General features: G+C 48.6%; 1 protein-coding gene across 2 annotated transcripts in view; it reads left to right on the forward strand.

Moving 5' to 3' along the window:
• The first annotated feature begins 9,753 nt into the window (after positions 1–9,753).
• The window catches only part of LOC146822095 (transcription factor 23-like), a 110,044-nt gene continuing 96,465 nt past the window's right edge, over positions 9,754–23,332 (forward strand). Inside the window, exon 1 of one of the 2 annotated variants that reach the window (XM_085609426.1) lies at positions 9,754–10,163. In XM_085609426.1, coding sequence (XP_085465552.1) covers positions 10,008–10,163 — 156 coding nt within the window. In that variant the 5' untranslated portion in view covers positions 9,754–10,007. The remainder of the gene's footprint in view (positions 10,164–23,332) is intronic. The other variant, XM_085609428.1, reaches the window with a different exon arrangement.

The raw sequence follows: 23,332 nt of genomic DNA on the forward strand, positions 1-23,332 counted from the left end.
CAATGCAAAGTTGTGCTCTGATTCGTCAATGAGGTGTAAAGAAAAAAGGAGTGTCCCAAAACACATTACCTGCCAATGCATTTTTGTACTGTTTAGTCAAATGTTGCGCCAAAACATCTGAAAGTATTTTCATGTAATTTGGCAGGAATGTAGATTATGGTTTGGAAAGGTCCTTATTTGGGTTTAATGTCAATACCTTCAGCTGTTTTGAATTTACACGGCACTAAAACTTAGTAATTTACGGGCTGCTGTATACCGGGATGGTGGACCTTTGTTCTGCCTTCTTCTCCATCCCTATATACTTGGAGAGTCAGTTCCTCTTCACGTTCTCATTCGGTGGGTCAAAACTTTCATGCTGGATATTCCCTCAAGGCTTTCCAGAATCCACGTCAATCTTATCTACAGCTTTAATTAAAGGTATGGGCATTTTGGTCTTTCCGCAGGGGTCTACTCTGATGCAGTACATTGAAAATCTAATTTTGGCATGTGTTACTTTTAAATCAATGCCAGGTTGATTCTCTCTTCCTCCTCAATGAAATGGCCAAGAATAGGTACAAGGCTTAAAAGGAGAAACTGCAGTTTGTTTTCCTTTCTTGAGCATGATACATTGGTGATGAACTCCCAGCTGGTGAGTGCCAACTGTCTTGAAGCCATTCGTAAGTTGTCCCGTCCAGGAACCATCTCCAAGGTTGGGTATGGCTGGGTACAGGAGACATGGGATCCTGGGCTATGCCACTATGGGAATGCCCTTGTACGATTATGTCAGAAAAGACACCCCTGAGCAGTTGCAGTTGGATAAGTGGCCACAAATGCATTTGTCAAAATCAAACACTGACTTCTAAACCCACTTCGGAACTCCCTGGTTATGTCAAACCCATGGCTCTGTATTGTCAAGAACGTGTTTTGTTCCTCGGTGTATTGGTCCAACATCACAGGAATCAGAAAAAGCCTGTAGCCTATTATTCCTGAGTCCTGGACACAGTGGTGGCTGGGCTCCCAACATGTCTCTGCCCTGTAACCGTTGCTGCCCATCTTGTTGAAGCCGCCGAAAACATTGCACTGAGCACCACTCTAATTGTTGTCATGGCGCATGCTGTTATTGCTCTCCTTCTCACTACCAAAACTCAACACCATTATACCTAAGATTGCCTAAATTTGAATTTGTTATTGTCTGCCTCCTATATTACTCTCGTCCGCTGTCCCACTTTGAACCGTGTATCTCTGATGCCCAGCCTCAAACAAGGAGGGCCTCATGATTGTCTTTTTGGAACCACACAAGTACTGAACCCTGTGATGATTTCACTGACGCACCCACACCGAACTGTGAATGAATGTATTTTGTGGATGGATGATATGTCAGAAATGATGACCGTGTTACGCCGTGTGTACTGTAGATCACATTGGTTAAAGCTGCCTCCTGCCCGATGTTAAGGCTGTTCAGGTTGCTGAACTCATTGCACTCAATCGAGCTTGTATCCTGGCAATGGAAATGAATGTAATCCTGTACATGGACTCAAAGTGTGCGGTTAGAGTGATGCCAGACTCTCTCTGGATAAAAATGGGACATCTGCTGGAATGCCAATCAAACAATGGCCAATATGTACAGAATGTATTGCATCCTTGGATGTTGCCCAACACGGTCCCATGGTCAGGTGTGCTGGCCACCAGTACCCACATGAGGAGGTGCTCTGGGAGCATGCCCCTGCTGACTTGGTTACCAGAAAGGCAGCGTTGTCACAAACCTCTGATTCTGCTATGTATGTTGCACAGACTGACTTGTGAGAAGAAGCCTCTGATAGCACAATTGCACCAAAGAGGGATCAATGCACTTGACAATGAACAGGACAGGATTGTACACATAATAAATACATTTCCAACCAGCGCTTTGTCTTATATTAAGAAACGTACATTGTTCTACCCACAGCAGAATATTTCAGAACCACAGATTGACTCAATGGCGGCTCAAATTGGGCAATCAGAGGATTGAGGCTAATGGCAGTGGCCATTCACAAATGGTGTGAAGACGTCCCTGCCTCTGTGAGAACAGCTCTGCTCTGTTTTAGGACTGTCTTGTTTTGGGGAATGTGACGTCCCTTCTCAGGAACTGCTCTGCCATGAATCTATTGACCTCCAGATCTTATAGGAAAGGAAGGGCCCTGTCAGGGGAGATTAGGACAAAGGCTCAAATGAAGAGCTGTCCTTCCCTACCTGACCACTACAAATGACTGTCAGCATCACACCTCTGGGGAAGAGGGGAAGCAGACAGGGGGCTGTGTGCTCCATTGAAGTTTAAACAGAAGAGGCCAGTCAACACTTCCCCTGTAAAGGAGAAAGGTGTGCCCTTCCACTGTGATCAAAAAGATGCCATCACATCAGCCATTTACATCCACAGCACATGACAGAAGCAACTCTCCAAAATAAAGTCTGCACTTTGGGTGCCCTCCAGGCCACAGAGAAACACTCTGTGTCTCAAGCCATTTATACAAGATGCTAACAGTGAATATACATGACACAGTAATGCACGCTGCAGCGAGAACCAAATTCCTATAGTGAATTTGTATAAAAGAGAGCTTAGGGTGGGGTGCACGCTTCCTGAGCCATGCAAGGGACCTTCCCCGACTATGGACACTTCTCTGGGCCAAGTATCAGATTCATGGTCAGTCCCTTTCTTCAGAAGGAAATTATCCACATCCATCTCAGGAAAATGGCCCTAACACCATTGCTGAGCCAAAGGCACCGCTGCTCGATAAATAAATAGTGGCTCTACCCATTATAAGGAACATACCGTAGAGGATATTCAGCATCCAACTGCATGAGCACCCGAACTTTTAGGGGAACGCAGCTGGTCAGATTTGCAAATGGGCTATCGGACCGAGCTCGATGTCTTGTATTCTGTGGACTTTATCTGTATCACAGCGATGAAGGAGGCCAGTGCCTTGTGACGCTCCTGGAGCTGCCGGTGGCATTTGACATGGTGGATAATAGAGTGCTTCTTGCATACCTGGCAGAGATGGGAGATATGAGGGCATCAGGATTATCCCTGTGCCACTCTTTCCTATCTGTGGGGTTTTGGACAAAAGAAGCGGGACCCTATCAATCAATCAATCTGGATTTGTAAAGCGCGGCTAATCACCCATGAGGATATACAGGTGCTGAGAGTGTTTCTGCGGAGGCTTACCTCAAGGTATTTAAGATGTGGGGTTCTACTGGGCACACCCCTTTAATAGGTATTGTTTAATTTATATATCCATCCTCTCCTAATTATGATTAGATGCTGTGGACTGTAATTTCAATCAATAAAGCATTTCCCCTAAGCAATTGTCCAGTTCATTAGCAAGTCCACAAATATACTCTCGTAGAGGTCTACTAAAGTTTTAAATCTTGCTTTATTCCAAGTTTTCAATCTTGCTTTATTTCAAACTCAGCTTTATTACAGCCAGTCCATGAAACCAAAACTTCATAACATGTGTTTCGTCTTGTGGAAAGTTTCCCACCGACTTCCTCAGGGCAAAACAATCATAGTAAGGAAAAGTTCTCAAAACAACTCCGAATTATTATCTCATAATCATCTTCCTAATCAAGGTTTGCAACAAACAGAGCAGTAGTGCATTTGCTCAAAACTTCCCGGGAGACAGCTCCTCGTAAATCAATGGCGTTTCGTATATCCAGTCCTTTGCGGGTTATGCTCAGCTATAGATCGAAATGAATGGTAAGAGGGTCCATTATGAAAGTCCCAAAAATGCCTGACCCAAATCAGCTCCTGCATGAATTCCTGCTCGCCTCGGTTGAATGGAGCTAGGATAGAGATCACATTCTGCTTCCTGAAAAATAGAGTCTTCAGTCAGATGAGTAGAGGCACAAGACCTGACCTACTCGGCCAGTCACTTGACTCTAGCAAAAATGTTTCGAATATTGATAGTAAAGCCAGATACTGTACATACCATGAATGGTGGAGCCAGAGAAATCATACATACTATTTGCTTCCAGCAACCTTTACTTTGATGTGCAGACAAAATATCAGCGAAAAATATCATGTGGACAAAATATTGTGTGAAGAATATTGGGGGCAAAAATATTGTGAAGCTAAGTTTCTGTAGGTATGCAAAGTTTTACCACACGTAAGTCTATATATATGTACCTTGATGATATAAATATCTTCAAGTTATGTATATGTGGCTTTATGAATAGTAAATCTATACTTACCTATTTGCACTTACCTTTTCGATATTTTGGTTCTCAATATTCTTGGCACAATATTCAGTCCACACCATATTTGTGTTTCCAATATTCTGTCAGTGATCCCTTTACTACGGATGATTATTCTCTTCCTTATCCCACGTTATTGGCAGATGGTGGTTGGAGCCATAGTTAACTCAGGGTTGGACTATGCTAATGCACTTCTCACAGGAATTTATCGCATCTTATTGATAACTTGCAACTGGCTCAAAATGGCGGGGGAGGGGAGATGGCCTTGGTCATCATAAACCTGCCCATATCTCACAGTGATGGCGATACCTACACTAGATCAAAGTTGAAGATCATATTAATTTGAAAAATTCTGCATTTGGTACATGAGACCTTACACTGTAAAGGGCCTAAGCACGTCACTACTGAAATCCATCCCCTGGCCCACACCAGCCAATCATGTTCTGTAGAGAAAAAAACCTACTGACCACTATAAAATGTCAGAGAACGGAAGGCAGGGGGTTTTCCTACATGTGGCCAAGATATTGGAACGCACCACTTGAGGCTAACAAACAGGAGGACCATTATTTAAAGTTTCACTCCACTGTTGAAACACTAAACTTCAAATGATTGATTTGTTTACGGAGCACTGTCACTCTTCATCTCCCTCCTGAAAACTCTTGAGGCAACTAGTGATCACAGCAGCAAGAGACACAGTGTGTGGTGTGCACTGTATTAATGCACAACCATAACTAATCCATCCAGCCATCAAATGTAAATGAAGAATGTCAATGTGTCAGTAAGAAATTGGGTTTCTGGCTGAGGAGGTGAAACTTTTCTTAAGCAACAACTAAAATTCTTCTTAGGGCGAAGTCACAAGCAAATGTTAAATTATCTTGTGTGCAACCCTCGGGCAGCTTGACTCAGAACAGTCAGTCTTAACAGAGGCACTGGGTAAAGTATTTATGCAACACTTCAATCAGTAACACAGTGAAAACACACCACAAAAGGATCCCACACCAGTTTAGAAAAGCAGAAAACTTCTTAATGAATAAAACAACACCAAAACGACAAAAATCCAATCAGCAGAACGGGAAATATGCAGCTTTAGAGATTTAAGTAACAATAGCGCCAGAAGGTCAAAGCACCAACTGTAGATATCTGGTCACACCGGACTGGGACAAAGTCACAAGTTGAACCTAATTGCAATTGAGCGCAGGCTGGCTTTAGGGACCCACTTAGGCCAGCTGAACAGAGTACCTTAAATCCTGGTTTGGGGAGAGTTGTGAGGATCCACGTTGAAGATGCATCATGCAGCCAAAGAGATGCATCGGCTCTGAAATACGACGAGGCTGTGTGCAAGGTCCTGCATCGGCGTAGAGGATCCTGTTGATGAGGACTTGTGATGTGAAGTCCGGCATCGAGGATGTGTCGCACAGTCACAGCAATGCATTGGTTCTGAGGAGCTGTGAAGCTGAGATGTGGAGTCCGGCGTTGTTGTCAAGTCTGCCGTCGATGAGTGATGCGAGGGCCTGTACTGAGGATACGTGGCGCAGCGACAGTTCAGATGTGGCAATGGGTTGCGATGTGATGCAGGTTTTTATGATTGTTCTGATTCACCCAGCAGCGGCAATGCATCCGGTCAGCTCAGGGTTGCACCACGCAGCAGAGGAGATGCTTCAGTTCTGCTGGATACACAGAGGCTGACAGAGCACCTTAGACCCACTCCCAAGGGTCCATGACAGAGGTGGCACTACTTGGTAGGGTAGACTCACAGATGGCAGGATCCAGGTGCTGGGTTCAAGATTGTTGGAGCCTTCTGACCCTGAGGCTCTAGTCAGGAGGCAGCCAATAAGCCCTTGGAGTCACTTTTGTGTCCTGGGTTCAATGGGTGCAGATCCAGTCCTTCTCACCCAGGCAAGAGGGCAACAGGTAGCAGGTCAGCACAGCAAGGGAAAAGTCCAGCGAGGCAGGAGTGCAGCAGGGCAACAGTCCAGCAGAGTGGCACTCCTTCAGCAGCACAGCAGTCCTTCTTGCTGGTGGAGTACCAAAGGTCCAGAATTGTGCTAAAGAGTTGGTGTAAGAGGTCTAGTATTTATGCCCAGTTGCTCCTTTAAAGTGGGGTAGAAGCTTCTAGAGGTTTCCTTTTGAAGTCCCCAGGTACCAGGCGTCCTGCCGTCATTGTGCTGGCTCCAGACTAACTAAAAGGAGTATGCAGCCCTTTGTGCAGGGACAGAACCCACCCTATTCAGGTGTAAGTAGGGCAGGGCCGAGCTCCTCCCTCCCTTCCTGACAGTGATGGCCCATCCAGACACACCTTAGCTCTCTATTGTCTATGGCTGTCTATGAGGAATACACAAAGCCTAACTGGCAGCTAGCCCAGTCATGTGACCCAGGGACAGGCTATAGGCACTAAATGGCTATGGCATTAAAATGACAACTTTCTAAAAGTGGCATTTTCAAAATTGTAATTTAAAATCCCCTTCACCACAAGTTAGGATTTTTCATTAGAATCATTAGCATTCCAAAGACCCACAATGAGCTGGTTACCTGCTCCCATATGGAAATTACAGCTTATTAAATGTAATAAGGTAACTCCAATGCTATCCAATGGTAGAGGTAGGCCTCGTAGTAGTGAAAAACTAATGTAAGAGTTTTTCACTGCCAGGACATGTAAAACTTCAAAGTACATGTTCTATTTTTTAAATACACTGCACCCTGCCCTCTGCATTGTCCAGGACCTGCACCAGGGGTGACTTAGATTTATTAAAAAGGAAGATTTGGGCCCAGCAAAAGGTCTATTTTTTCAGGTCGCTGTGGCAGTTTAAAACTACACACAGAGGGTGCAATGGCAGGTCTGAAAAATATTTATAGGGCTACTTAAATTGGTGGCACAATCAGTGCTGCAGGCTTAGTATTAGCATTTAATTTGCAGACCCTGGGCACATGTAGTGTCACTTTACTAGGGACCAACATGTAAATTAAAGATGCCAATTGGGTTTAAGATAATGTTACCATGTTTTAAGGAGTGAGCATATGCACTTTAGCACTGATTAATAGTGGGCATAAAAAAAACACGTATATCATTCTGTTAGGAACACATGTAGTTCTCTATCCACATTTATGCCCTTTTCTACTGCACACAGTTTAAGCTTTAAGGAGCTTATCATGGTCCCCACTTTGGCTTATAATACGGTTTGACTACTTAGTCTCTCACCTGGTAAGATATCTGTGAATTTGATGTCCTGATTAACACTCCATTAATTACCTTGCACTCAGGAATGACTATAAGTCCTAGCTTAGCCAGCTGCTTGGAACGTGTATGTCTCTTCATTTTTCATTGACATCTTTGTAATTTACAATTTTTCCGCCTCACTACTATCAATCTATGATTTTTTTAGTCGTCCATGTCATATAGGACATGGTTAGTCTTATGTGTGCTACATCGATTTTGTTTCATACCTTATGTATTTATTTAAACGAGAACTTTTATCTTAATAATTTTTTTCTTAATTTCCCATGATAGTTATTGTGACTTCCCCATTACTGGTACCTTTTCTTCCTGGAATTTTTATCGATATGTACTTATGTGCTCTTTTTCTTCTCATCAGTTGTCCACAACACTTTGGAGCCGTTTTATTTTACTTTTATCAGAAGATTTGCTGTCCACTGTAGATTACGCACCTTTTGCCTAGTTTATACTGTTCTCTGCTGTCTACATGTGAGTGTTCCAGTCATTACCATATTGGAAGTACACAGGAGGGACCATGGGCTTTTACTACTAGCATCAGTCTTAGTATTTATGAGGCCTGTCTCTTTTTGTTTCTTCCTTAATACTGGCTTTTTTCATCACAGCAGCCTATGGCCATCCACCAAAGTGCTGCCCTCCGAAATACAAGAAATACCTGTTGCTCCTTGGTACGACATGCTCTCCGAGTGCCAGGAGTCTCAGTACCAGTCAAGCTTGGACACTACATTGTATCCACTGTGCACAAATGGCCACTCATCTTTGCATGCTTCGAATCTAATTTCTAGGATTTGTATTTATTTTACGCTGACATCTATTAATGCACTATGGGTCTTGTATCATACATATATTTTTTCTGATACAGGGTTTGGGCAAACTTTCACTGCGTACTTCTCTTTTTTAAGTACATTTTCTTCTTGACCTATACTTACTACAGGTACAGGTCCAGTCATGTACTACACATGTTTACTTTGGATCCAGCAGTTCAGGGCAGCGTCACCTTCACTCTCTATCAATGAAGTTTAATGGGTATCTCTTTTTGAGGCCTGCCTCTCTCTCTTTAGGTCTCGCCTGACCCAGTGCATGCGCTGCTCTGGCGAGACTTATTGGGAGGGCTCCAAAAAGTGCTACCAGGCCAGCCTAGAGCTACAGTGCATGTGCGCGGGCGCGCGCACCACGCTTTACCGCAATTACTTTCACTTTCGCTTTGATGTTTGATCGCAATCACTTTCGCGGCCGCACGGCCGCTTGGCATAGCCAAAAGGTCTCGCTTTTGGGAGCTTATAAGTATTTAGTTATACAACTGTTGCATGGCTAAACACTTATAAGGTCCCAAAGGCGAGCCTTATTGGCCATGCCAATGCTTGTTTTCTTTGATATTGTTTTCTCTTTCTCTAATGTACAATTCTGTTTACAAATGTTTCACAGCCTTGAAAGAGTCACTGCGCCATGAAACACGTGTCGGCTGTCATCACCCAGTATTAAGAACTGAAGAATTTGAATTATTGAAACATGAATGTACTGGGGAACACTTAAACGTACGTATTTCTACAGTAAAAAAAACTTCCTACTCAACACAAGTCCCTACTGTTTGGACCTTACATGTTTTCTTGGAGTGCGATGGTTTTCCCTTAGTTTTTTTTACGTTGGTTCATTATATCTCTAGGTCCACCGTGAACTTACTCCTTTGGGAGTAAGGTGTGGCATAACCTCAAAAGCACCATCCCAAATTAATTTTTGGTAAATTGTACTCATTACTGTATGCTCACTACAACTTGTACATTAGTACGAGGTGCGATTTTTAGTCCACCCCTACCCTCTTATACCAGGGCTCGTTTAATAGTCGAATGCACAGGCCTAGGTTTGCACAACGACAGTTATCAATTGTTTGAAACAAGTCTGTCTTGGTGCGGGTCGGTGAACGGCACGGGCGCTACCACCGCAGGTCTGGGAGGGGTACCCTTGGGAGCCTGTGCACAAGTGGGAGGTGTCTTTGACAAGCCTGGTTCCAGTGCTCGAGTCCGGATAAGTGTGGCGTCTCATTGAACAGGCTGGAGTAGCACACCTCGTAGGTAGGGCCTGCCCAGCGCGCACAGTGCCTCCCCCAGGGGGTTGCACCTGCCAGGTGCTCCCCGGTTCGACGGTGAAGCAGTTCTGGCTCCTTTATCTCTGGGCAGGCCTGGTTCGTCATCCCTCCCAGAGGCCAGAACCGCTGGACGATGCAGGCCGGAAGCGCATGGGAGAGCCGGTTATCTCTCCACCTCGCTCTTCCACGTGCAGCGCCAAGAAGAGGGCGTTCCGGTAGCGTGGGATGGCTCCCCGGACGAGCAACAACCACCCCTCGTTCCCTCATTACGCGTCTGGAGCAGATAAGGCGTTATTACACGGCGCTCTCGCCTCTCGCTACCCACCGCCCGGAGGTGCCGTAAATTATCCCTCTGGAATCCTCTCGGAGTCAGTTGTTTTCCGTTCCTAATGAGCACACGAGGATGTTTGGTTGCCGTGGGATGGTTTAAAGGGCCCGCTCCGGGACGGTGCGCGGCCACTGCCTGGGACCCCGTGCGTCGAGCGCACCATGGATGGGGGCTTCGGAGCCGCGGGCTGCGGAGGCCACGTGGACCTGCAAGGATGGGACATCTTCGCCAGCCCACCTGGGTATCCTGGCGAGGACAGAAGGGAGCGAGGCGGCCAGGACCGAGGCCTGCAGCCCCAAAAGAGCCAGAAGAAAGCGGTGAGCGAGCGCAGGGTCTTAAGGTCAACAACTCCCTCTCTCGCAGATAACACGGCCTCTGCGGGCCAGCAAGGAAGGCGGGCTCTAATGTAACGTTTTCTACTTTCGGTATCACCATAGCGTGTCAGCAGGGTCTTCGAAGCACACACGAGGCGGCAACCACCACAGTATGTGTCCAGATGCAGGGCAGCACCTGTCACGTGCTTCTGTAGCGTGCGCGCTGTTAACACCTGTACAGCAGATCTGCGCGTCACTAGCGTGCGTACACCATCGACGCACCGTGCCCCACATCACTTATATATAGCATGCTTCTAGTACAGTTGCCATCGCTGAGCATGCGCTCGTCATGCGTGGTCGCTGCCATGAACGAAGTTTGTCTCTTACAGACTTTAAAAAAACACGTCATTAATGTGTCTAAAACATGTCACAAGCTTCTATTGAACATATCACTAGCATCTGTGGAGCATGTCACTATCATGTGTGGAACACGTTCTGAACATCTGCACAGAATGTTACTTCATCTACAGAAAATGTGGCTAAAATGTCTAGAACATGTGAATAGGACACGTGGAGCGTATCAGAGATAAATGTGTAGGCTGTCCCCAACATCTGTATAACATGTCGCTAACATCTGTAGAACGCAGGATGCCACAAGCCCGCGTCCATGGCCTGTAGAGTTTATACTAGTGTTTCTAAAGCATTTCACAAGCATGGGTGGAACACGTCACTAGCATCCTTAGGGTATATAACTAGAATTTGCTGCTATTGATACTGACGCCCCACAGCACCATGCTGGTATCTGTACAGTGCCGTACAGCACCAGTGTCTGGAGGGCACACCACTAACGCATGTAGTGCACAGTACTTCGCTAGTAACAGTGCAACATGCTCATGGCACCGGTCCTGTTCAGTACGTCACTAGCATGTGCAGGGCTAGCCGTTTGTGTATATTTGATGTATGTCATTACTACTCTCTGGCATATGTGGTTGCCATTTGTCAAACACATAATTAACATGTTTAAAACGTGTGTCTGTGAAACATATAATAAAAACCGCAAAGAATGGCATATAAATAAGGCACGTGCGGCGAGTCACTAGCACCGGAATAACATGCCCCAAGAATGTTCAGTGCATGACACGGATATCCGTAGACAACAGTATGTGACTAACTTCTGTAAAGAATGGATTGACAGCCTACACTACCATGTGCCACAAGTGATTCTAGTTTTTTGAGCAAGACAATGGTCCTTGATGGAGGAAAGATAGAGGCAAAGAATAAATATAGAACGGAATCAATTCTATATGGCTTCTATCCAGCCGGATAGTAAGATTTAATCACAGACATTTTTAAAGAAAATACCATCAGAACACGAATATAATACACAGTGGGACACAGTCCTGTATCCAATTAGCACATAAATAACCAAAAGAGTGACAAGGTGACAGTTTTACAAAAAACACAACAATCAGGCGAAACAAAAGGGGGTTGCTTGTACTGAATTGTGAAAGATAAGACAAGCGTGATAAATGACAACCGTTACACTTTGTATCAAAATAGTTTGTGTGCACGGGGTTTCTAGAGCACGTGGTTAGCACTGGGCAGTACCACTTGTCATGAGTGTGTCTAGAGCATGCGGTTAGCACTGGGGCAGTACCACTTGTCATGAGTGTGTCTAGAGCATGTAGTTAACACTGGGGCAGTACCACTTGTCATGAGTGTGTCTAGAGCATGCAGTTAGCACTGGGGCAGTACCACTTGTCATGAGTGTGTCTAGAGCACGTGGTTAGCCCTGGGGCAGTACCACTTGTCATGAGTGTGTCTAGAGCATGTGGGTATCACTGGGGCAGTACCACTTGTCATGAGTGTGTCTAGAGCATGCGGTTAGCACTGGGGCAGCACCACTTGTCATGAGTGTGTCTAGAGCATGCGGTTAGCACTGGGGCAGTACCACTTGTCATGAGTGTGTCTAGAGCATGCAGTTAGCACTGGGGCAGTACCACTTGTCATGAGTGTGTCTAGAGCATGCGGTTAGCACTGGGGCAGTGCCACTTGCCATGAGTGTGTCTAGAGCATGTGGTTAACACTGGGGCAGTACCACTTGTCATGAGTGTGTCTAGAGCATGTAGTTAACACTGGGGCAGTACCACTTGTCATGAGTGTGTCTAGAGCATGCAGTTAGCACTGGGGCAGTACCACTTGTCATGAGTGTGTCTAGAGCATGCGGTTAGCACTGGGGAAGTACCACTTGTCATGTGTGTCTAGAGCCTGTGGTTAGCACTGGGCAGTACCACTTGTCATGAGTGTGTCTAGAGCACGTGGTTAGCCCTGGGGCAGTACCACTTGTCATGAGTGTGTCTAGAGCATGTGGGTATCACTGGGGCAGTACCACTTGTCATGAGTGTGTCTAGAGCATGCGGTTAGCACTGGGGCAGCACCACTTGTCATGAGTGTGTCTAGAGCATGCGGTTAGCACTGGGGAAGTACCACTTGTCATGAGTGTATCTAGAGCATGTGGTTAACACTGGGGCAGTACCACTTGTCATGAGTGTGTCTAGCGCATGTGGTTAACACTGGGCCAGTGCCACTTGTCATGAGTGTGTCTAGAGCATGTGGTTAGCACTGGGGCAGTACCACTTGCCATGAGTGTGTCTAGAGCACGTGGTTAGCACTGGGGCAGTACCACTTGTCATGAGTGTGTCTAGAGCACGCGGTTACCCCGGGGCAGTACCACTTGCCATGAGTGTGTCTAGAGCACGTGGTTAGCACTGGGGCAGTACCACTTGTCATGAGTGTGTCTAGAGCATGTGGTTAACACTGGGGCAGTACCACTTGCCATGAGTGTGTCTAGAGCACGTGGTTAGCACTGGAGCAGTACCACTTGTCATGAGTGTGTCTAGAGCACGTGGTTAGCACTGGGCAGTACCACTTGTCATGAGTGTGTCTAGAGCATGTGAGTATCACTGGGGCAGTACCACTTGTCATGAGTGTGTCTAGAGCATGCGGTTAGCACTGGGGCAGTATCACTTGTCATGAGTGTGTCTAGAGCATGCGGTTAGCACTGGGGCAGTACCACTTGTCATGAGTGTGTCTAGAGCATGCGGTTAGCACTGGGGCAGTACCACTTGTCATGAGTGTGTCTAGAGCATGTAGTTAACACTGGGGCAGTACCACTTGTCATGAGTGTGTCTAGAGCATGTGGTTAACACTGGGGCAGTACCACTTGTCATGAGTGTGTCTAGAGCATGCGGTTAGCACTGGGCAGTACCACTTGTCATGAGTGTGTCTAGAGCATGTAGTTAACACTGGGGCAGTATCACTTGTCATGAGTGTGTCTAGAGCATGCAGTTAGCACTGGGGCAGTACCACTTGTCATGAGTGTGTCTAGAGCACGTGGTTAGCACTGGGGCAGTACCACTTGTCATGAGTGTGTCTAGAGCATGTGGGTATCACTGGGGCAGTACCACTTGTCTTGAGTGTGTCTAGAGCATGCAGTTAGCACTGGGGCAGTACCACTTGTCATGAGTGTGTCTAGAGCATGCGGTTAGCACTGGGGAAGTACCACTTGTCATGTGTGTCTAGAGCCTGTGGTTAGCACTGGGCAGTACCACTTGTCATGAGTGTGTCTAGAGCACGTGGTTAGCCCTGGGGCAGTACCACTTGTCATGAGTGTGTCTAGAGCATGTGGGTATCACTGGGGCAGTACCACTTGTCATGAGTGTGTCTAGAGCATGCGGTTAGCACTGGGGCAGTACCACTTGTCATGAGTGTGTCTAGAGCATGCAGTTAGCACTGGGGCAGTACCACTTGTCATGAGTGTGTCTAGAGCATGCGGTGAGCACTGGGGAAGTACCACTTGTCATGAGTGTATCTAGAGCATGTGGTTAACACTGGGGCAGTACCACTTGTCATGAGTGTGTCTAGAGCATGTAGTTAACACTGGGGCAGTACCACTTGTCATGAGTGTGTCTAGAGCATGCAGTTAGCACTGGGGCAGTACCACTTGTCATGAGTGTGTCTAGAGCATGCAGTTAGCACTGGGGCAGTACCACTTGTCATGAGTGTGTCTAGAGCATGTGGGTATCACTGGGGCAGTACCACTTGTCTTGAGTGTGTCTAGAGCACGTGGTTAGCCCTGGGGCAGTATCACTTGTCATGAGTGTGTCTAGAGCATGTGGGTATCACTGGGGCAGTACCACTTGTCATGAGTGTGTCTAGAGCATGCGGTTAGCACTGGGGCAGTACCACTTGTCATGAGTGTGTCTAGAGCATGTGGTTAGCCCTGGGGAAGTACCACTTGTCTTGAGTGTGTCTAGAGCATGCAGTTAGCACTGGGGCAGTACCACTTGTCATGAGTGTGTCTAGAGCATGCAGTTAGCACTGGGGCAGTACCACTTGTCTTGAGTGTGTCTAGAGCATGCAGTTAGCACTGGGGCAGTACCACTTGTCATGAGTGTGTCTAGAGCATGCGGTTAGCACTGGGGAAGTACCACTTGTCATGTGTGTCTAGAGCCTGTGGTTAGCACTGGGCAGTACCACTTGTCATGAGTGTGTCTAGAGCACGTGGTTAGCCTGGGGCAGTACCACTTGTCATGAGTGTGTCTAGAGCATGCGGGTATCACTGGGGCAGTACCACTTGTCATGAGTGTGTCTAGAGCATGCGGTTAGCACTGGGGCAGCACCACTTGTCATGAGTGTGTCTAGAGCATGCGGTTAGCACTGGGGAAGTACCACTTGTCATGAGTGTATCTAGAGCATGTGGTTAACACTGGGGCAGTACCACTTGTCATGAGTGTGTCTAGCGCATGTGGTTAACACTGGGCCAGTGCCACTTGTCATGAGTGTGTCTAGAGCATGTGGTTAGCACTGGGGCAGTACCACTTGCCATGAGTGTGTCTAGAGCACGTGGTTAGCACTGGGGCAGTACCACTTGTCATGAGTGTGTCTAGAGCACGCGGTTAGCACTGGGGCAGTACCACTTGCCATGAGTGTGTCTAGAGCACGTGGTTAGCACTGGGGCAGTACCACTTGTCATGAGTGTGTCTAGAGCACGTGGTTAGCACTGGGGCAGTACCACTTGTCATGAGTGTGTCTAGAGCACGTGGTTAGCACTGGGCAGTACCACTTGTCATGAGTGTGTCTAGAGCATGTGAGTATCACTGGGGCAGTACCACTTGTCATGAGTGTGTCTAGAGCATGCGGTTAGCACTGGGGCAGTATCACTTGTCATGAGTGTGTCTAGAGCATGCGGTTAGCACTGGGGCAGTACCACTTGTCATGAGTGTGTCTAGAGCATGCGGTTAGCACTGGGGCAGTACCACTTGTCATGAGTGTGTCTAGAGCATGTAGTTAACACTGGGGCAGTACCACTTGTCATGAGTGTGTCTAGAGCATGTGGTTAACACTGGGGCAGTACCACTTGTCATGAGTGTGTCTAGAGCATGCGGTTAGCACTGGGCAGTACCACTTGTCATGAGTGTGTCTAGAGCATGTAGTTAACACTGGGGCAGTACCACTTGTCATGAGTGTGTCTAGAGCATGCAGTTAGCACTGGGGCAGTACCACTTGTCATGAGTGTGTCTAGAGCACGTGGTTAGCACTGGGGCAGTACCACTTGTCATGAGTGTGTCTAGAGCATGTGGGTATCACTGGGGCAGTACCACTTGTCTTGAGTGTGTCTAGAGCATGCAGTTAGCACTGGGGCAGTACCACTTGTCATGAGTGTGTCTAGAGCATGCGGTTAGCACTGGGGAAGTACCACTTGTCATGTGTGTCTAGAGCCTGTGGTTAGCACTGGGCAGTACCACTTGTCATGAGTGTGTCTAGAGCACGTGGTTAGCCCTGGGGCAGTACCACTTGTCATGAGTGTGTCTAGAGCATGTGGGTATCACTGGGGCAGTACCACTTGTCATGAGTGTGTCTAGAGCATGCGGTTAGCACTGGGGCAGTACCACTTGTCATGAGTGTGTCTAGAGCATGCAGTTAGCACTGGGGCAGTACCACTTGTCATGAGTGTGTCTAGAGCATGCGGTTAGCACTGGGGAAGTACCACTTGTCATGAGTGTATCTAGAGCATGTGGTTAACACTGGGGCAGTACCACTTGTCATGAGTGTGTCTAGAGCATGTAGTTAACACTGGGGCAGTACCACTTGTCATGAGTGTGTCTAGAGTATGCAGTTAGCACTGGGGCAGTACCACTTGTCATGAGTGTGTCTAGAGCATGCAGTTAGCACTGGGGCAGTACCACTTGTCATGAGTGTGTCTAGAGCATGTGGGTATCACTGGGGCAGTACCACTTGTCTTGAGTGTGTCTAGAGCATGCAGTTAGCACTGGGGCAGTACCACTTGTCATGAGTGTGTCTAGAGCATGCGGTTAGCACTGGGGAAGTACCACTTGTCATGTGTGTCTAGAGCCTGTGGTTAGCACTGGGCAGTACCACTTGTCATGAGTGTGTCTAGAGCACGTGGTTAGCCCTGGGGCAGTACCACTTGTCATGAGTGTGTCTAGAGCATGTGGGTATCACTGGGGCAGTACCACTAGTCATGAGTGTGTCTAGAGCATGCGGTTAGCACTGGGGCAGCACCACTTGTCATGAGTGTGTCTAGAGCATGCGGTTAGCACTGGGGAAGTACCACTTGTCATGAGTGTATCTAGAGCATGTGGTTAACACTGGGGCAGTACCACTTGTCATGAGTGTGTCTAGCGCATGTGGTTAACACTGGGCCAGTGCCACTTGTCATGAGTGTGTCTAGAGCATGTGGTTAGCACTCGGGCAGTACCACTTGCCATGAGTGTGTCTAGAGCACGTGGTTAGCACTGGGGCAGTACCACTTGTCATGAGTGTGTCTAGAGCACGCGGTTAGCACTGGGGCAGTACCACTTGCCATGAGTGTGTCTAGAGCACGTGGTTAGCACTGGGGCAGTACCACTTGTCATGAGTGTGTCTAGAGCATGTGGTTAACACTGGGGCAGTACCACTTGTCATGAGTGTGTCTAGAGCATGCGGTTAGCACTGGGGCAGTATCACTTGTCATGAGTGTGTCTAGAGCATGCGGTTAGCACTGGGGCAGTACCACTTGTCATGAGTGTGTCTAGAGCATGTGGTTAGCACTGGGGCAGTACCACTTGCCATGAGTGTGTCTAGAGCACGTGGTTAGCACTGGGGCAGTACCACTTGTCATGAGTGTGTCTAGAGCATGCGGTTAGCACTGGGGCAGTACCACTTGTCATGAGTGTGTCTAGAGCATGTGGTTAACACTGGGGCAGTACCACTTGCCATGAGTGTGTCTAGAGCACGTGGTTAGCCCTGGGGCAGTACCACTTGTCATGAGTGTGTCTAGAGCATGTGGGTATCACTGGGGCAGTACCACTTGCCATGAGTGTGTCTAGAGCATGCGGTTAGCACTGGGGCAGTACCACTTGCCATGAGTGTGTCTAGAGCACATGGTTAGCACTGGGGCAGTACCACTTGTCATGTGTGTCTAGAGACTGTGGTTAACACTGGGACAGTACCACTTGTCATGAGTGTGTCTAGAGCACGTGGTTAGCCCTGGGGCAGTACCACTTGTCATGAGTGTGTCTAGAGCATGTGAGTATCACTGGGGCAGTACCACTTGTCATGAGTGTGTCTAGAGCATGCGGTTAGCACTGGGGCAGTATCACTTGTCATGAGTGTGTCTAGAGCATGCGGTTAGCACTGGGGCAGTACCACTTGTCATGAGTGTGTCTAGAGCATGTGGTTAGCACTGGGGCAGTACCACTTGCCATGAGTGTGTCTAGAGCACGTGGTTAGCACTGGGGCAGTACCACTTGTCTTGAGTGTGTCTAGAGCATGCGGTTAGCACTGGGGCAGTACCACTTGTCATGAGTGTGTCTAGAGCATGTGGTTAACACTGGGACAGTACCACTTGTCATGAGTGTGTCTAGAGCACGTGGTTAGCCCTGGGGCAGTACCACTTGTCATGAGTGTGTCTAGAGCATGTGGGTATCACTGGGGCAGTACCACTTGTCAGTATCTGTACTCCTGAGGCACAGCCGGGAGCTTTGCTAGAAATTGGTTCGTTTTTTATACTTATTTAAAATTGTTTTAAAACTTGCGTACTTCTCCCTTACCTGTTAGGCTGGTTGGGGCATCTATCCGGCACCTAATTACCCGCGCAGCCCATCTGAACGCTGCCACGGGGTAGGGAACTCGCAAGCACCACCATCAGCGACCGAGCCTGTTCACAGGCCACGCCCACTTCTCCAGGCCACGCCCCCCCCTGACTATATAAGCACCGACGCCCAGCCCTTCTTAGTATCTGTACTCCTGAGGCACAGCCGGGAGCTTTGCTAGAAACTGGTTCGTTTTTTAAATACTTATGTAAAATTGTTTTAAAACTTGCGTACTTCTCCCTTACCTGTTAGGCTGGTTGGGGCATCTATCCGCCACCTAATTACCCGCGCAGCCCATCTGAACGCTGCCACGGGGTAGGGAACTCGCAAGCACCGCCATCAGCGACCGAGCCTGTTCACAGGCCATGCCCACTTCTCCAGGCCACGCCCCCCCCCTGACTATATAAGCACCGACGCCCAGCCCTTCTTAGTATCTGTACTCCTGAGGCACAGCCGGGAGCTTGCTAGAAATTGGTTCGTTTTTTTAAACTTATGTAAAATTGTTTTAAAACTTGCGTACTTCTCCCTTACCTGTTAGGCTGGTTGGGGCATCTATCCGGCACCTAATTACCCGTGCAGCCCATCTGAACGCTGCCACGGGGTAGGGAACTCGCAAGCACCACCATCAGCGACCGAGCCTGTTCACAGGCCACGCCCACTTCTCTAGGCCACGCCCCCCTGACTATATAAGCACCGACACCCAGCCCTTCTTAGTATCTGTACTCCTGAGGCACAGCCGGGAGCTTTGCTAGAAATTGGTTCGTTTTTTATACTTATTTAAAATTGTTTTAAAACTTGCGTACTTCTCCCTTACCTGTTAGGCTGGTTGGGGCATCTATCCGGCACCTAATTACCCGCGCAGCCCATCTGAACGCTGCCACGGGGTAGGGAACTCGCAAGCACCACCATCAGCGACCGAGCCTGTTCACAGGCCACGCCCACTTCTCCAGGCCACGCCCCCTGACTATATAAGCACCGACGCCCAGCCCTTCTTAGTATCTGTACTCCTGAGGCACAGCCGGGAGCTTTGCTAGAAACTGGTTCGTTTTTTTAAATACTTATGTAAAATTGTTTTAAAACTTGCGTACTTCTCCCTTACCTGTTAGGCTGGTTGGGGCATCTATCCGGCACCTAATTACCCGCGCAGCCCATCTGAACGCTGCCACGGGGTAGGGAACTCGCAAGCACCACCATCAGCGACCGAGCCTGTTCACAGGCCACGCCCACTTCTCCAGGCCACGCCCCCCCTGACTATATAAGCACCGACGCCCAGCCCTTCTTAGTATCTGTACTCCTGAGGCACAGCCGGGAGCTTTGCTAGAAATTGGTTCGTTTTTTTATACTTATGTAAAATTTTTTAAAACTTGCGTACTTCTCCCTTACCTGTTAGGCTGGTTGGGGCATCTATCCGGCACCTAATTACCAAGGCAGCCCATCTGAACGCTGCCACGGGGTAGGGAACTCGCAAGCACCACCATCGGCGACCGAGCCTGTTCACAGGCCACGCCCACTTCTCCAGGCCACGCTCCCCCTGACTATATAAGCACCGACGCCCAGCCCTTCTTAGTATCTGTACTCCTGAGGCACAGCCGGGAGCTTTGCTAGAAATTGGTTCGTTTTTTTTTAAATACTTATGTAAAATTGTTCTAAAACTTGCGTACTTCTCCCTTACCTGTTAGGCTGGTTGGGGCATCTATCCGGCACCTAATTACCCGCGCAGCCCATCTGAACGCTGCCACGGGGTAGGGAACTTGCAAGCACCGCCATCAGCGACTGAGCCTGTTCACAGGCCACGCCCACTTCTCCAGGCCACGCCCCCCCCCCTGACTATATAAGCACCGACGCCCAGCCCTTCTTAGTATCTGTACTCCTGAGGCACAGCCGGGAGCTTTGCTAGAAATTGGTTCGTTTTTTAAATACTTATGTAAAATTGTTTTAAAACTTGCGTACTTCTCCCTTACCTGTTAGGCTGGTTGGGGCATCTATCCGGCACCTAATTACACGCGCAGCCCATCTGAACGCTGCCACGGGGTAGGGAACTCGCAAGCACCGCCATCAGCGACTGAGCCTGTTCACAGGCCACGCCCACTTCTCCAGGCCACGCCCCCCACGTCCTCTTTCTGCATAAAACTATGCACAGTACTCGGACACGCAGCGGACGTGCGCAGCGGGCGCCATCAGCGCGCCGAAGGCGCGCCAAAGGCAAGCCCGTCTGGGCCCGTCCGGGCCCAGCCGGACCCAGGCCCAGGAACCCTGCGGGATTTGCTGCAGGATCGCCTGGTGTACACAAGTGACATGCTTCGGGCCCTTCACCAGAAAAAAACTCAGGACTGCCACTATGTCCAAGCCGAAGGTAAACCCTTTGTCAATTGCGCACGATGTAACTCAGCCGAATACGGCCCGGGAAAGCCGGGACTACAGATGGGCCTCCTTAACTGCCGCTCCCTCCCTAAGCATGCGCACGAAATCAATTTGCTGATACAGGATTATGGCCTGGCCGCTCTGTTTCTCACAGAAACCTGGCTCTCCACCAGCACGGACTCGGACATTGTCAATGCCCTACCCCCAGGATATCTCATTCAAACCTTACATAGACCTAAAGGGAGAGGAGGAGGGCTGGCAATCATCTACAGAGAACATCTGGCCTGTAGGATTAGCAATGCCAACATTGAAGACTGCGAAAGCTGCTACTTTGCCCTTCAAATTTCCCCGGCACACTCCCTTTCAGGACTGTTGCTCTACCGCCCTCCGGGGACACTAGGGAATTTCCTCAACGCCCTCACTGATATCGCGTCACAATCAGTCTCCTCCGCCTCGAACTTTCTCGTCGTGGGCGATCTTAACCTTCACCTTAATGACCCCACAGATTCCTCAGCTTCGGATCTTCTTCAGGACCTTAGATCTTTCAATATCCGACTGATCAACAACGAACCTACCCATGACAAGGGTCACCTTTTGGACCCCGTCCTGACCAACATCAGGGATATCACCTCGGGTCCCCCCATCCCTCTCCCCTGGTCAGACCACTTCCTTGTTCCCTTTTTCTGGCACCTTACCATTGCACGTCCCCAACCCCCCAAAATACGAGTGACAGACCGACGTTGGCACAAGCTCGAACCGGTGGAATGGGCCAGTTTGCTCTCAGATTCTACACCTATCCTCTCCACGGACCCGGTCACGGCCGACGAACAGTTCAATTTTTGGCTCACATCCTCACTGGATAAACTCCTCCCCAATACTATCACCCTTAAACATACCAAAAGAGTGACTCCTGCCCCTTGGTACACTCCGGCACTCAAATCCCTTCGACAGGAATGTAAGAGAACAGAACGCTCCTGGAGAAAGGATAAATCTAATGAAAAGAAGGCTGCCTATCACACCGCCTTACAAAACTATAAAACCACCCTCCGCAATACCAAAACTCTATTCTTCCAAGAAAGAATAGAACAATCCGCTAGCTCCAGTAAGGAATCTTTCACCATCTTAAACGAACTCCTCAAAATCCCGGACCCGAGACCGAGAGACCCCCCAGATCCCAAAGTTGATGAGGAAAAGTGCTACAAATTAGCGAATTTCTTCAAGGAGAAAATCCAAAAAATACGCGACTCCATTCCATCCATAAGCTCGAGCGAGGAAAAAGAAGCCCACAACTCTCTTACCCCCCCATGTCTCACTTCCTGGGGACAAGTGACGGCAGAAGAGGTCATAGATACGCTGAACATCATTAAAAGCGGGTCTCCCAGGGATCCGGCCCCCTTACGTATTCTCAAAAAGGTAGCACCCACGATCGCTCGCTCCCTTACCCACCTTATTAACGCCACCCTTCAACAAGGAATCGTCCCCCCCAGCTGGAAGGCGGCAGTCGTCAAGGCACTTTTAAAAAAACCTTCCCTGGATCCTGCCGACCTAGCAAATTATAGACCAATCTCCCTCCTCCCGGGAACTAGCAAGATCGCGGAAAAGCTCGTGAACAGAAAACTTTCACAATTTCTGGAGTACAACAACCGTCTAAAAAGTTCGCAGACGGGATTCCGCCCCGGGCAGGGCACCGACATCGCCCTCCTCGTGGCGGTGGAAGAGGCCAGAGCACTCTTAGACGAAGGAGGATCAGTGGCAGTGATCCTCCTCGACCTGAGTGCGGCCTTCGACACCGTCAATCACCAGCTTCTTATCCAACGACTCAGGAGCGTCGGTGTTGAAGGAACTGCCCTGTCCTGGCTATCGTCCTTTCTGAGTCAACGCTCCTTTCAAATCTGGGAGAATAACACCCGCTCGTCCGACACTCCCCTCCAATGTGGCGTGCCTCAGGGCTCCTCCCTTAGCCCCACATTATTTAACATATACATGTCCCCATTGGAGGAGGTTGTTACTCCATTCGGGGTGAGCATCGTTAGTTATGCTGATGACACACAGTTAGTGGTGTCCCTTTCACATCCCAGACAACAACCTGCGGACCTGTACAACTGTCTTACACAGATACAAGGATGGATGAACAGATCGTCTCTGAAACTTAACGGTTCAAAGACTGACATTCTCCTCCTTGGTCAGAAGGGACCCTCTCCACTACTTAACATCTGGCCACCCAGTTTAGGCCCGCTCCCAGACCCCAAACCAGAGGTAAAAAGCCTGGGTGTTTGGCTTGATAAGGACCTCTCATTTGCAACACAAGCAAAAAAGGTAGCCGGGACGTGCTTTGGGCTGCTCAGATCAATTCGAAAGATCTTGCCCCTGCTCCCCCACAAATCCCAGAAACTGTTGATTCAAGGCCTGATACTCTCCAGGCTCGACTTTAGTAATTCCATCTACTTAGGGGCCCCAGAGGCAACCATGAACAAACTACAAAGGGTCCAAAATGCAGCTGCCCGGATCCTCACTAACACCCCTGCCAGAGCTTCGGTCAAACCAGCTCTGAAGCGTCTCCACTGGCTCCCGGTGAGAGAACGTGTGAAGTTCAAGGCCCTCTGCCTGGCACATAGACTGCTCCAAAACAATGGCCCCCCAAGCCTGGAAAAATTT

Source organism: Triturus cristatus, chromosome 6 (genome assembly GCF_964204655.1).
Source record: "Triturus cristatus chromosome 6, aTriCri1.1, whole genome shotgun sequence".
Lineage (NCBI taxonomy): Eukaryota > Metazoa > Chordata > Amphibia > Caudata > Salamandridae > Triturus > Triturus cristatus.